At 41.7% G+C, this 15,319-nt stretch overlaps 1 protein-coding gene across 1 annotated transcript; it reads left to right on the forward strand.

Annotated features, from left to right (window-relative positions):
* The first annotated feature begins 391 nt into the window (after nucleotides 1-391).
* On the forward strand, nucleotides 392-15,208 carry LOC121177207 (adenylate cyclase type 2-like). The gene is made up of 26 exons (XM_041031436.1): nucleotides 392-738; nucleotides 2,543-3,945; nucleotides 5,088-5,285; nucleotides 5,419-5,580; nucleotides 6,107-6,256; nucleotides 6,890-7,044; nucleotides 7,224-7,335; nucleotides 7,466-7,593; nucleotides 8,170-8,328; nucleotides 8,473-8,632; nucleotides 8,749-8,925; nucleotides 9,217-9,248; nucleotides 9,420-9,473; nucleotides 9,615-9,678; nucleotides 9,761-9,858; nucleotides 10,117-10,201; nucleotides 10,469-10,606; nucleotides 10,688-10,765; nucleotides 11,310-11,485; nucleotides 11,999-12,083; nucleotides 12,252-12,410; nucleotides 12,624-12,770; nucleotides 12,899-13,006; nucleotides 13,190-13,304; nucleotides 13,534-13,658; nucleotides 13,841-15,208. The coding sequence occupies exons 2-26, from the start codon at nucleotides 2,935-2,937 to the stop codon at nucleotides 13,973-13,975; spliced, it is 4,011 nt and encodes a 1,336-aa protein (XP_040887370.1). The 5' UTR covers nucleotides 392-738; nucleotides 2,543-2,934; the 3' UTR covers nucleotides 13,976-15,208.
* The last annotated feature ends 111 nt before the right edge of the window (nucleotides 15,209-15,319 follow it).

Consider the following 15,319-nt stretch of genomic DNA (forward strand, 5'->3'; position numbering starts at 1 on the left):
GTAAGTTGTCGATTTCATCATTTATGTTACATGTCACTACTTTCTTATTATTCATTGTATTATTCACCATGTTCATTTTTCGTGGACTCATGCAGGTTCAAACGTTGTTAAAAGACACAAAATGACCACAAAGAGGCACAAGACGACCACAAAGAGCTACAAGACGACCTCAGTGACACAAAACGGGGCAACAAAGAGAAGTGAAATTACTAAAAAGAGACGCTAAGCGACTGCAAACTATTTACATCTCTACAGTCTGCAGCTCGTATGTGGGAGGTGTGGTCTGGCCTCGGGGGGGAGGGCGGGGGGTTACCTGTCTGTGACCAGGGGCCCATTATCTCCTCACCGCTCCATGGTCCTTCCTCTCCATCTCTCAGCCTCACTGTTTACCTCCTCGTGTTTGCATAGCTGAACCAGAGCGCTCGTGCTGGTGCCGTCGAGTGCGCACGCCCCCGCGCTCACCTGCCTCGCGCTGGAACCTGACACAGACGCAGGCTGTGCGGTCGTCTGTCTCCCTGGAGGAGAAAAGTGCGATTTTAAGGTGGAATTAATTGGACTTTTTACCCGCTGGGGAAAGGCCGGCTGTGTTTGTGAGTGCTCTCCGACAAGAGTGAGAGGAGGACGGTGGCAGCTGAGCGATAAAGACGCGGAGGGAAATTAATCTTAAAGTCTGTGAGCAAACTAACGTTAAAAGGGAGCGAGCGACAAGAGACAGGCGTCAATGTAAAAAACTATGAGGTAAGAAAATTATTCATCTTTACAGCAAATGATCGTCCTTTAAATTGCTTTTCTTGCTTCAGCTAACATGTTCATGTCCAAACCCAGAGGGTTTTTTTTGTGTGTTTTTGTTTTTTGTTTTGTTTTTGTCCAATTACACAAGTAATCCTATTGATTAAAGTCAAACAAGTTAACGCATATTGATATCACAAGATAACTTTAACTATTCGGTGTGGGATTTGCCATAGGATTGGCAGTAAACGATAGCTTAATGATAATTAAGCGAATAATAAAAATAATGATGTGACCAATAAAAGATGTTTTGTCATTAGAGACGACTCCATGCTTTAACTGGTGGATTATTCGTGTCCAAATTTTTATAATGCGTTTTACCTGCTGCCATCCACCGTTACACCACATATAAAGCTAGAGTTTAAGTGAGTCATAGTCTATATTTGTGAATTGTATGCTTGGACAGTTTGACCCAAATAACTTTCATTTTCATTTGAATCTGGAGGGCATTCCCCATGAGAAAAGTAGATTTTATTTCTGGAATCACTGAAGAAACTGGATGCACATGTAATATTCATCATAAACAAGCTGATACAATTAGATAAGTCAATTCGACTAAGCACTCAGCAGAAGATTACCTATTCAAGCAAAAATGTCAAACATGAGCTGGTTGCATCCTCTCAGATATGAGGATGAGCTGCTTTTGTTTGTCCTTGTATGCTTTTTGAAGAAAAGCAATTTGAGGACTTCTGAGAAGTTGTGATGGGCATTTTTCAATGATTTCTGACATTTTACAGAAGCTAACAGTCAGACTGATGGATTAATTGTAAAACATCACTCATTATGGAGCATTCAATAAAAACAAGTAAAAATACAACATTCTTTGTTTGATTTTGATCTGCAAAGAGATCTGAGCAAAGTTTTGGAAAGCCCCCTCTGCATTTTGCGAAGTGTTTCACAGACAGCCAGAACAGAGTAGTGAAACCAGTAGACAGGGAAAAAGGACACCAGTGGAACATCGATTCACACAAGAACAATAAATGTACTGTCATGTAGACAGAGGTGTTTCCACCTTAAAAAGACGCAGAGCCTTCTTTGTAAAATTGTAAAAAAAAAATGAAACTAGATTGTTATTTCATTTAAAAGGGCACAGTTTTCCACATCGAATATGTCAATTGAGGTGAATGGATGAATCAAATGAATTGCTGGGTAATCCCTCTGTGACTCTGCTACTGAATCAGATATCTACCTGCGGCAGAGGAGGCAGATTAAAAAGATATTTTTAATCCTGGAATCGTTGGTGGCATTGGAGCAGGTTGGGTTGAATACTGATACTGGGTATAATCTGTACAGCTTAAGTGACAGTTGTGTTTCTGACAGAGTCAGATGACAGGGAAGGAGAACCAAAAGAGGAAAGCAGCAGAGAGGAAGATCAGAGCAAACCACCAGCGTGTAGGTGGTGACAGGAAAAAATGTTTTTAATGTGCACTGGGTGCGTCGCTGACAGGTCATTCCAGTACACAATTGAATGGTGTGTATGTGTGCTGTACATGAGTGCGTGTCAGTGGGGAAGAGGCTGCAGCTAGACTAACAAGTTTTTTGCATAATGGGGAAATGACTAGAAGGAGTTTGTCATTTAAATGGCATTAAAACCATGCGCAGGTACAACATCCTTGCTCACATTATCAGCAAGCACAGCGCTCGAGCTAAAACATGAAATGTTAAGCAGCGAAAATGTATGTTTGTCTTTATTTTTTGTTCTATGCTGATTCTTCTGTATTTTTTTCTCATTGTAATCTCTCTTCTTCTGCAGTGAGACTCTTCTTCCACACAGTATGGATCAGCGCTCTTCAAAGAAGATTATACATTGGTTTAAGATTACTTATCAGCGATCTTTGGGACCTTAAAGGATCTATGTAACCTCACGGAGAACGAGTGTCGCCATCTTCATCATCAACATCATCATAATCTGTATCAGTTGACAGTCTGGAAATAGCCAGATTCTTTAGTTTAAATTGATGTAGTCTGTCACACAGACATAGGGTGAAATTCTCCTTCCTGCAAAGCCAAGGAAAGCATAAAGACGTAAGCACCGCTCTAGTGTGTATTTATCATGTAGACAAGGTGACAGAGAGACGGACAACCAGATAAAGCAAAGTGACAGGTTGACAGACGGCAAGATCCCTCACACTCTCACGGGTCACGATGCCGGACGAGTCACAAGGTTTTCAGGATAAGGAGAAGCCTGGAGGAGAAGCATCGCAGGTGTCTTTGATGCCAGACATTGTGGTTGATTCCAGCGATGGGAAGGGCAAAATCACCGGAGGGGATATCCTGGAGCTTGATGAATTCAGTCAAACAACAGATGATATAAAAAAATCTGCAGAAAGCAGCGCTGTTAACATTTTGCAAGGAAATGACAGCACAAAAAACGGGAATGACGTGACACTGAATGGAACTGATCTCACTGTCGGGAACCAGTCAGGACTCAGTGAATCCCAGGTTACTGTAGAGGTTGGCGTGGTGAAAACAGCACAGGCCCCTGAACCTCTCAAAGCCAGTTCTTTGTTGAGGGGAGCAGTTGTGACCCTGGAGGCTGTGGATCACGATGCCGGGGTCAACTCATCCTGTGATAGGCTGCAAACAGAACACAGTACCTCACTGCAAACAAACGGCTGCAGCGACTCGGACTACAGCAGCACAAAATCCAGCCCTGGTTACGCTTGCACTAGTTTCAGCACTGACTTCTGTGATGAGGAGTTATCAGAGCTTGATGGAAGCTCATTTGAAAAGACGAACCCTATCTCTCCGGTCAATTCCTCAGATCCCAGTTTAGACACTCCTCAGTCTAACAACACCACAAAAAATAATCCAGATGAAAACAGAGACAATTCCAAAACAGACTTAACGGTTAAAAGGGAAGAAGAAAACTCACTCAGTGGCAGTTCACCTGCTTTCCCAGACGTTTCATCCCAAGTCACCTACACAAGGTACAGCATCGACGTCAGGTTGGACGAGGAGGATGGAGACGAGGACCAAGACAGGCGAAGCACCAGGTCCAGGCAGAGCGTGAAGGATGGAGTGTGTTGCTGCTATCAGGCGATCCACAGGGCTTTTCTCCAGTGTGTGGAGGAGACTCCGGCCATGCTGTCTGGACTGGTGCTGTCTTTGGCCTTCTGTGTGGCCATCATCGTACTCATTCCCACCACAGGAAGGGTGAGACAGAGAGAATGTGCTGTGTGTGTTTGTACATAAAGGTTTAGATAATCCATAAATAGTTATTTATCAAGCACAAATTCAAAGTATCATCTTGGTCTCTGTGAAGAACAAGCTGCAGAGGAGATTTAAAATATTTCCATCTTTGTCTCCACTGCATCAGAGTAGTAACTGTTTACTGAAAAACGTTTTAGAGCAAACTCCAAAGGGACCAAGGAAATGGAGCATTAAACCTGTTCTTCCAAATCGCCACAACATTCTCAACATGCTTCAATTAGAAAGTCTACATGCCTTCGCATTCCCACAGAACAGCTGCACACATGACAACAAGGCCCATGTAGGTCATTTGTATCCACCTGTAGGATGAAAGCCATGATTTAGGTTAGGTTAAGCTGACCTCACTGACCTGTAAAAGCTGTTTCTAGTGGAACATGGTTGGACAAAACTGCAGTGACAATTAAAACCTAAAATAAACATGAAATGTCCGGTAAAGCCCTTAAACTTTTTTTTTTTTGTGTGGCAGCCTTTGTTGGACGTCATTCCTCATCTCTGTCCCTCATTTCCTGTGTCTAATAAAGGCATAATTCCCCCCAAAAAAACAATTTAAAAAACTACATACTGAATATTAAGCTGTTTTGTAAAAGTTAAATATGTGGCACACACTGAGCTGCTGAATTCACTACTAATGAAGTTGTTTAAAGGCTGGTGTATGGAAAGTGAAACCTCGAACACTGAAAAGAAAAACAAAAGTCAAAGGAACTCTGATTAAATTAAAATACCTTAACGTCACATGGCAGGAGCAGATTAAAAACATTGCACAAATTGTTTAAAACTCAGCGTGGCTTTCATCTCTGATGAATAAAAGGCATTTTAATTTGGGTTGTTGGATACAGAAAACACCTGAGTCAGAACTAGATGATGCAACAAACTGCTCCTTCCCAGCTGTCTTGTCTGCTGTTGAAATTTCTTAATTTAAGTAACAGCTTTTAAGACTGACTGACATGCAAAAATAACAAACCCGTTTGACTGTAATTCAAGGAGGAGATGAGTCAGAGTGATTTTAAAGCTTTGAGAGAACTGACAGAGTGATTTTGTTAGAAGAGTAATGCTCTAATCTGCTGCTCTCGTCCATCTCAACGCAGAACATCAGTATCCATGTCGGTGCTCTGGCGGTGGTGTGCGTGGTTCTGTGTCTGAGTGCTGCGCTGCTTGTCTGTCTGCCTTGGCTGGCCACGGTGAGGCGCTGTGGAGGAGCCCTGGCGCTCTTTGTCTGGGGGACGCTGTACATCACTGCCATAGTTTTCATCTTCACTGGAGGACCTGTCACTACGTGGGAACAGGTGAGGAGGAAGCAAAGAGAGAAAGAAATAATGAGTTTTATTTTAGTTGTAGTTATTCTTTAATTATTAACATCTAACTCTCTGCATCTTTCCGCTCATGCTTCTGTCTCCTCCAACTCTCTCGCCTCCTCAGGTAGCGTTTTTCCTCTTCCTCTCTCTAAGCGTCTACACGGTGCTGCCTCTGTCTCTGGCCTGGGCCCTCATGGTTGGGATTGGGACCAGTGTTTCACACATCATCATCATCAGCACCTACGTCTCTATCAGAAGCCCAGAGACACCAGACCTGGCTGTGCAGGTGAAGATTTGCAACGTTTGCATACATTTTACCATTTTTCCCTTTTTCTTTTAAACGTATCTCCACTGTGCATAATAATCACAGTTAAGTCTCAAAGTGCAGATTTTTATCAGCGGTGAAAAGCAAAACAGTCGCACATAATAAAGCTAGAAATGTAAATGTAGGCAAAAATAAGCAAATGTCACGTCCATCTTAAGAGATGTGCGGCTTTTGCAAATTAGAGTCCAAATTCAAACATCGTATGAAGCTTGGTTGAGTTTTCTCAATACAGTTGTGTGGTTTGTGACCGGGGGCATTTACAGTTCGCCTGGAAAAAAATGCAAATTTGATCTACATAACCTTTTATGGATTTACGGAGAAGTCTAAAACCTGGTCTGACATAACCGGTTTTATGTCTTTGTAAATAACAGTGTGGTTTTTAATTTTTTTTTTGTTTTCTGACTGACATCACAGTAGTGATTCAGCTCACAATACAAGAGGATAACTGATAAAGTATCAATAATCTGTCCCCTGACTTCCTCCTCAGCTCGTGGCGAATGCAGTCCTGTTTGTGTGTGTGAACTGCATCGGGATTTTCCACCTGTGGACGACCGAGCACGATCTCAGGATATCCAATCAGAAGAGAGAGGAGTTCAGTGTCATACGTTCCCAGAAGGAAATCAGGAAATATCAGCAGGTTAAATATCCAGCTTTTCTGACAACATTGCTTCAGTTTAACTTTGTTGTCCTTCAGTTACAGAGAATATTAACGTCAGTCTTTTATTTTTTCTTCACCTCAGTTGTTACTGACGTGAGTCAAAGAGGCTAAATGATGATCATTTTCTTTCAGATATCTTTGTATGCAAAGCCAACTTTTATCCCACAACATCGTACTTGATAAAATGATTAGATCTACGTAGTTTGTTTCATTCACTTTGATTTAAAATCGTTATGTGTAATCGCTCTCATTAAAGGCCTCTTTACATGGACAGCCTGGGTTTGGTGACTGTATGCTTTTCTGGCTATTAGGCCAATAATAGATTAATCATTCACTTGTCTGAAGCCCAGCGGCAATAGAATAGGTAAACCCAAATGGACACTTATTCACAGCAAGTAAACAAATAGATGAAACGTGATCCACTGAGTAAACATGGCGTCGCTTCAAGGAGGCTTTTGATGTCCGCCTGTTTCTTTTACAGTCGCTCTGAACAGATTGACGCCTCTGTAAGACAGGCATCCAGTGTCCCGGTGTACAAGGTCTCGAAACCTCGTCACCCACCTTCTCCACACTCATCTTAAACCCCCGTCCTATCTGTTTCCTTGGCAACAGGAGCAGCTCCTGCTGTCGGTGTTGCCACGCTACATCGCTATGGAGCTGAAAACGGAGGTGATAAAGAGGCTGTCCAAGCCTAAGAGCGATAAGGAGAATGAGTCCAACTTCCACAACTTTCACAGCCTCTACATACGGCAGCACAGAGACGTCAGGTGATGATCACACTGTGACGCTGTCGTGGTGTTTCATGTTGTTGAAATGTTGTTTCCAAAGAGTTACAGTCCAGTCAACACTTGTCTGTCACATCTCAAAAGATGCTAAACACTATTTCAGGCTGTAATCGTACGTATATGTGCCTAATACTTGTGTCTGTCTCTGTGGGTTTGTGTAGCATCCTGTATGCGGACATTGTGGGTTTCACAAAGTTGGCGAGTACCTGCTCTCCAGAAGAGCTGGTTGCTGTGCTCAACAAGCTCTTTGGCAGGTTCGACGACATAGCTAAGGTAAAAATACTTCCACATCTATCCCAAAATAAAACCTTTATTTCTTCACAAAGACTAGTTTTGTGTTAGTTCTGAAGTCTGTGTCTGACCTGGCCCCCCCACCCCCGCTCTCATTTCTTTCTATCTTTAGATGAATGGATGTCTTCGCATTAAGATCCTGGGTGACTGCTACTATTGTGTATCTGGTCTGCCTGACCCCATTCCCACCCACGCCAAGAGCTGTGTTCAGATGGGGCTGGACATGTGCACTGCCATCAGGTCGGTTTATTTGAAGTCCAGTTTTGCTGTCGTTTCTCTGTTGTCTCTGTCCTGTCTCCCTTTTTTCTAGAAAAAAGTCTCTCTGAATTTTTGTTGTGTTTTCTTGCTGTGTTGTTTTTATGATGATGGGCCTCCTGCCTGATTCCTGTTTCTCCAGCCACAGGAATAAAAGCTACTCAGTGTTCCCGATTTGCATCTGATTTCACTGTACTCTGTATAACTTCCTCATAGGTCTCATGCCACTTTTATTTCCCTATTCTTTCCTCTACAGCTAAAACCACACTGTATATTATAGCTGAAAGCGCACAGTTACACAATTTAGAAGCACGACAATATGTACTTGTCCATAAAATACTGTGCCCATTTTCAGAGGTTTTTGTTCTGTTTGCACCAAGCAGATTAAATGTAGAAATATTTAGTTCTTGTGGCATTTTGGTTGTTTTACAACCAAACATTAATATTCAGACACTTTTTTCTGCTCCGAGTACAACTGGAGATACTGAATAACAGAGTGTCAGAGGTTAGCGGGACTCAATATTTTTGCAAGATAATAAAATTCGCTTTGTTTCCTCATAGTAAACTGCGTGAGGCAACGGGTGTTGAGATCAGCATGCGGGTGGGAGTTCACACTGGCAACGTGCTCTGTGGTGTGATCGGCTTGCAGAAGTGGCAGTATGATGTGTGGTCACATGATGTAACGCTAGCCAACCACATGGAGTCTGGAGGTCTTCCTGGGTGAGTCTGAACATCTATTCAGAGACAATAAAAATCTGCAAAAGATTTTTTCATGATAGAATAAGAGTAATAAACTAAAAACTGTAAGCTATTACATTTTATTTTTTTAACCTGAAACTTTATTGTCACCGTTGTTGTTAATAGACGAGTCCACATCACAGAGGAGACACTGCAGCACTTGAATGGAGCATACCAAGTGGAGGATGGGGATGGGGGGAGTCGGGATCCTCTTCTTAAAGGACGAAAAACTTACCTGGTGATTGACCCCCGAAAGCCGGACAGCATCTCCAGGAGGCCTAAACTGGTTGGTGTGCAGTGTGTAGTGCATGAATTGTAATCTGTTATCAAGCTTTCTTTTTTTTTTGGTACTCTCAGGCAGGGGCAGGCAAGTATCAAAAATAATCACAATCTTAATTTCAGGGAAACACTCTTGCATCAGGCGAGACCAGGCAGCGGGCGTCGGTCCGGATGTCTCAGTACCTTCAGTCCTGGCAGACTATTCACCCCTTCGCTGACCTCAGCAACCCCGATGCCACGTCCTCCAAGAAGCCGATCATCCAGCCCAGTATTGTCATGAACCAGTCACAACTTTCTACAGTATGTATTTGTTACCTAGCTTCTCCCACATGTTGAGCTGTGCAACATGCAGTATACACAGACACGATTCATGTGCATAAAAAATTTAATCGTATTATTTTTTTATTGTAAGTGTACTCGTTTTTTTCTGACAGGGACGCCCAGGCTTTATAATATTCCTTCAGCAAATATTAGACACCACACCACACCTTTGTCTGTCCCCCACCTGTGTATGATCATAAACTATGTACTGTATAATTTAAAGAGGTTATATTAGGTCATGTTGACGGTGTGTATGTGTGTTTGTTCCAGGAAAGACCTCTTAGTCAGAACAACTCCTGCTGGTAAGTTTCCAGAAATATTCAAATTGACTTAGAAACATATTCTAAATATATCAGCATTGTTAACTTAAGTAGAATTAGAATAAAATAAACACATTTGATTCACTACCATATTATATTCTCAGTAGTTGAATCCTGGATAAAGCTGTGTCTAATGTTCTTATATCTTCCCAGTTTGGTTGTGGATAATGGTGTTAGGGGATCACTGGACACACTGGACATTGCAGGGTAAGTTTTTGTGCAAATTCATGTTATAATATGACAGACTGATTTCTTGCTCTTTTTTTACAGTTATTTGTTTATACTACTATTTATCTATTTATCTGATCTGATCATATTCGATCGATGTTCTTTCATTTTGTCACTCAGGAGGAGAGCAAAGAAGCTCAACTGTTTGACTCTGCTGTTTAACGACCTTAGCTTAGAGAAACAGGTACATTCAGTATAACCTTAAATGTCCTCAAGCTGTGTCAGTTTCAGTAAATATAGTAATACCCGTGTGCTTGTGTTTGCAGTTTCGCTTTTCAGAGGTGAAGGGTTTGCACCAGTCAATAAGCTGCATGGCTTTCGTCTTCGTTACTCTTTTCGCTGTCCAGATGCTCGTCTCTGAAAAGTGAGTAGCACTTCGCTCACATTCACACATGCAGCAACATTTTGGTTGCAAATGTGTTGATTTTCACCATGTTCCAAAAAAGAAACTGAAATTAAGCACAGACACTTCCTTCAATAAAAATGTCTTTCTCTCACTCACTAACCTGCTTGGCCATCACTAGCTTGCCACTTAGTCCCTTGGTTGTCAGCTCACAAACACACTTTTTATTAAAGAAGGAATAAATAATTTAATTCAATGATAAATTTTCATCCCTCCTAGGAACTTTGTGATGGCAGTTTCCTACGGTGCAACCTTCCCTGTGCTTGTGCTGATTCTGTCCATCTCTTTCACCGGATACTTGGAGGTAAACAAACACTGGTGGTATGTTTGTAGTAACTGTCAGTGGCAGCAGCAGTTTACCACGAGAGACTCTAAAAAAATGTTAAAAATTAAGTTCAAATGGCGAAATAATTTGTCATTACTCAAGAGCATAATTGGTTCGTACCTTCCTGGCTTTCATTGTTATGAAAACCAACTTGCAGGGCCTTGGTGCTATGAATTGGAAAAGGAATCACAGTGACCCTCAGCACTTTAGTATTCAGTGTGTGTTTGGATGTTTTTCCGTTTTCAGAAGTGGCGCTCCAAGATACCTTTGGGTGTCCAGTGGATATCAGGACTGTCCCGTGGCGTCTCCACCAGGGCGGTGCTGCGACTGTTTGTGGTCACAGTGTGTGTTCTCATCACCCTGCTCATGGCGATCCTCAACTTTGTAAGTTCCTTTTTCACTGTCCTTGCCATCATCTCCTGTTTTTCTTTCTTCTGTCTTTAACCACATCGCTTTTCATTTCAGTTCTTCCTGCCAGGAAACAACTGTACTGCTATAACAAACAGGACAGAGCTGGAGGGTCTCAAACTCTACACTGTGCCTGTGAGTACCTCCAGAGGAACGTGATTCTTTTTTTGTTGAGTGTGTTATAATTCCTTTAAAAAGTAAAGTGATGCTTTATTTATTTATTTATTTTTTGTTTAGTTTCAGCATTGTTATCAGTGCAGCACTGGCTCTTTCCACAGCTACATAAACTTTTAAATTCTAAAGTCGGTAATAAAATGTTCCTTTTTGTACATTTCACACACAAAAAAATAGACATATACAGTAGGTATACACACAGAGAAAGCACTAAGAATAAAATAAAAACTAAACAAAGAAAAAAATTAATGTGTATAGTTCATTAGTTCCATATACGCTCAGGTATTTCATTAAACACCCATATTTTTTCCAGTGTCTGTAATTAGCCTTTAAATGAATAAATCAGATTTTCCATGGCTGATTAACAGTTTAACAGTTGGTGCTTCATGAGAAATGTCAGTCAGTGTCAATGTCATGTTTTCTCTACATTCAATAAGGTGACACACCTAGCATGCCATGAACCACATTTTTCACCTCCTGCCTACCTCTGTCTTCAAACTTCCAGTACTACCTGTACTGCTGCCTGCTGGCCATGCTGGGAGTGATCGTGTTCGTCAGGACATGCTTGTCAGTGAAGGCACTGCTGCTCACCCTGGCCGTGGTGGTTTACCTGGCCCTCTTCCTCCATGTTTACGCACAAAGGTCCCTCTGTCTCATCGACCTGCTTTACAACAGCACAAAGTGAGTGACGCATGCAAACGTGAGGGTAACAAATGCAACATGGTACCGTACATCTTCTGTATATGTTAAATAGTTTTAATAAACGGTTACAAATGAGATGCATGAAAGTGTGCAGGCATGAATATATATGTGTTTATTCTCATTAGCTGTCCACACAGTCACACAGACTCTCAGTAATCCTACTAAAGTTCACTTTCCGCTCATCCACATTCGTGCACCGCTCTCTGTAGTCATCACATTGTCGGTCTTGCTCAACCAAGGTGTTAAATTTCCTGCCTTTTTGCCACTCAGCTGTCCAGATTGTGAGTCCTTGTCTGGAGTTTCAGATAACGTATCATTTATGCAAGAGCTTTCTACAGACTGAGGTCTGCCTGGGGGCAGGCCCCATTGACTGTGAGATACAAGACACTTTTGTCAGAGAAATTATGTAATGGAAGGAAAAAAGGAGTGATGGTAGTTTGGTAATTCAGAGTATGGCTCTAAAGATGTGACTGTGCATGTGTTTTACTACAGGCCAGGAGTGCTGAAGGATCCTCAGATCATGTCCGGGCTTTGGCTGGTCATCTTTTATATTGTATGCCTCATACTGGCCAGACAGGTGTGTGTATGCTTACACATGTTTTTTTATTATGCAGAGACTGCAAGGGGAGTGTGTGTGCGTGTGTGTGTGTAGTTGTTACTCATTTTGAAACAAACAAACTTGTATTCAGATTTGTTCGTGCATATTTACATTCTTTCTTTCTTTCTCTCTCTTTTTTTCTCTCAGGACGAGCTTGGTTGCCGCGTAGACTTCCTGTTGGAGCGATGTTTCAAAACCGAAAGAGAGGAGATGGAGACCATGGAGAACGTCAACAAGCTTCTTCTCCAGAACGTCCTGCCGCTCCACGTCGCCTCCTTCTTCATGGGAAAAACAGTTCGGAACCAGGTAAATGAAACAAATCACTTCAGTGTTGTACTGTAGATATTTACCACCTAACTCTATTACATCTATATCTGTTATATCTGTCTATTAATTTTGTGGTATTTTAATGCCTGTATTTATTTATTTAAGAAGATATTTTCATATGTCATGCAAAAGATTTCTGGCCGCAAAATTTACAGAACACGTTTTCTTTTGGAACAAAAAAAACCTTTTCAGGACCTGTACAGCCAGTCGTATGACTGTGTGTGTGTGATGTTCGCCTCGGTGCCTCAGTTCAAAGAGTTTTACAGCGAGAGCAGCGCCAACAGGGACGGGCTGGAGTGTTTGCGCTTCCTCAACGAGATCATAGCAGACTTTGATGAGGTATGAGGAAAAAGATGCTGTTAAATATTGGAAGTGTCAACAACCCCAGGTCTGAACATTTTGTTTCTGACTGGACCTTTTCTGTCTTTGTCCTGCTTTCTCTCCCCGCTCGTGTCTTTGTCACTCAGCTTCTCTCCAAGCCCAAATTCTCATCAGTGGAGAAAATTAAAACAATCGGCAGTACGTACATGGCTGCAGCGGGTCTTACACACTCACCTCCAGGGGATGAGAGAAAGGTTAGCAACATTTAAGCCTGTTAAAACACCCCATGAGTAAAGTTCTTCACTATTTTTTGTTCTAAATTTGAAAGGTAATTTTCAAAAGGAAAACTAGTCATGAGATGTTTCAAAAGGAAAATGCTCTACTCTGCACTCCCTAATGATGTGAATGAACAACGTGATCTCTGGCTCCCCCTACAGAAATGTGAGATGTCCTACAGTCATGTGCGCGCCATGGTGGAGTTTGCCATCGCTCTGATGGGCAAACTTGAGCTTATCAACACGCACTCTTTTAACAGCTTCAAGCTCAGGATCGGTGAGTTTGTAGTACAAGAAAAACGTCAAGATTTCAATGCCTAAAATCAAACGAGTGCAAATTATAGGCTGATGTACTTTTTAATTGTTAAATAAAATTTTGCAATTTACAGTGTTAATATTAATATTTTGTACATGCAGTACTGTCATTATACTTCTGAGGAAGGAGTTTCAAGAGAAAGTACTTTCTGTTTTCCCCTGACTTTTCCTTCGTTATTGTTTACTTGCAGGGATAAACCAGGGTCCAGTGATTGCTGGGGTGATTGGAGCGCATAAACCTCAGTATGATATCTGGGGAAACTCTGTTAACGTGGCCAGCAGGATGGATAGCACAGGAGTACTGGACAAGATACAGGTCTGAGATGCTTGTTTCCACCCAGTGAAGTCAGACAAATCAGTTGCCCTTAAGTTTGAAAAGCTTTATTTGTAGCTTTGGGCCTTTTGAAGCAAAAGCAGATAAACTGATGTCTCAGTGGATATCGGAAGACAGAAATGTTAGCTCTTTCTCGCTATCAACTTCCTTGTCTCCACTCTCAGGTGACGGAGGAGACCGCCCAGGTGGTCCAGAGCGTAGGATACAGCGTCACCCTCAGAGGAGTCATCAACGTCAAGGGCAAAGGGGAACTCACCACCTACTTTGTTAACACGGACCAGTTGTCTCCTCAGTTCTGATCTCCACATTCAAATACTGAAGAGACATGTCACTCAGACCTGGGTCTGGGTCAAACATTAGCTGCAGATGCTTGTGAATGGTTGTGTCAGTGAACCTGTTGGACCAGATGCACGGGTCTTGATGTAATCAACCTGGCTTGCCCACGGAGGTGAACACGATCAGCAGCAATGACCTGAAAATACTCCTGCACGTTCACCCACGTCTGTAGCAATTACAAACATCTGCACTGACTCGCTGCTGAAACGGAGATGTAGCAGCACAGGTCATCACCTGTTAATCATTTACATCTACCAAGGAGCTGTCTTTGTCTTTCGGATGAGACACTAAATAAAATCCTAAATAAAGACATGAGACTACTACTGGCACCTGACAGCAATGAGCTTTCTGTTCATGGACCAATCAGTGGCCCCTCATATCGCTTATTGTACACTGTATCTGTAGTGTATCTGGATTATGTGGGTCAAGTCCCCGTGACACACTTTTCACTGTTTCTGATAACACATAATGTGATAACACATAACCTGAACGATGCTTTTTTTTTGGTACACTTAACATGGCTGAATCGCTTGACCACTTACAACACAATGTTATTTTATAGAGAAAACATAGATTTCCATCTCCAGCTCATTTCCTACATAAGCAAAGTAACTGCTGTTTACAGGAAATCTCTTATTATTTACAAAATGTTCACTACATTAGGATGTAAAAAACATGTTTAGCTCAGATTTGATTGATTTTGTTTCAGTTTGAGTATGTTGGTACATAATATGTTGTGTCTTTAAATGTCGTGAAAAAATGGGGGCAAGCATTTTTGTACTTAAAGACGATTGACAACATAGAAAAGAAGAAAAAAAAACACAAGATGCGGGCTAATACACAAATTGTTTCTCAGTTGGAGAGATTTACTGCAACCTTGTGGATTTAAAGTATGATTTCTTTACCCACTACTGCCCAAAATTGACAGGAATGATATTGTGACACATCTACACCCAGGCATAATGATGTGTTGAGCCATGAGACGTCAGATAATGATAATGCACATTTGACATTGCACTTTTTAATGTGTTGTATTTTTGAAGGGAGTTGTGCATCACAGTCCGATGGTGATATGTCCCCTTTCTATTTAAGTGTATGTATCTATGAGGGATGATGTGAAGTGTGAATGTGCAAAGAGCTGTTCAGTATGGGGAAATATTTTTCTATATTATTTATAAACTAATAAATAAATAAAAAACCCAACCGCTGTTGTGTTTGAGTGTTTGTGTGTGCACCAGCTTCCTACGTGCTCTGAAAATGCGGCCTGTTGAGAGCTGTGGAATTTCCCCCACTCCCGGTGACGCCCA

The sequence above is a fragment of the Toxotes jaculatrix genome, chromosome 23 (assembly GCF_017976425.1).
Source record: "Toxotes jaculatrix isolate fToxJac2 chromosome 23, fToxJac2.pri, whole genome shotgun sequence".
Classification (NCBI taxonomy): Eukaryota; Metazoa; Chordata; class Actinopteri; family Toxotidae; genus Toxotes; species Toxotes jaculatrix.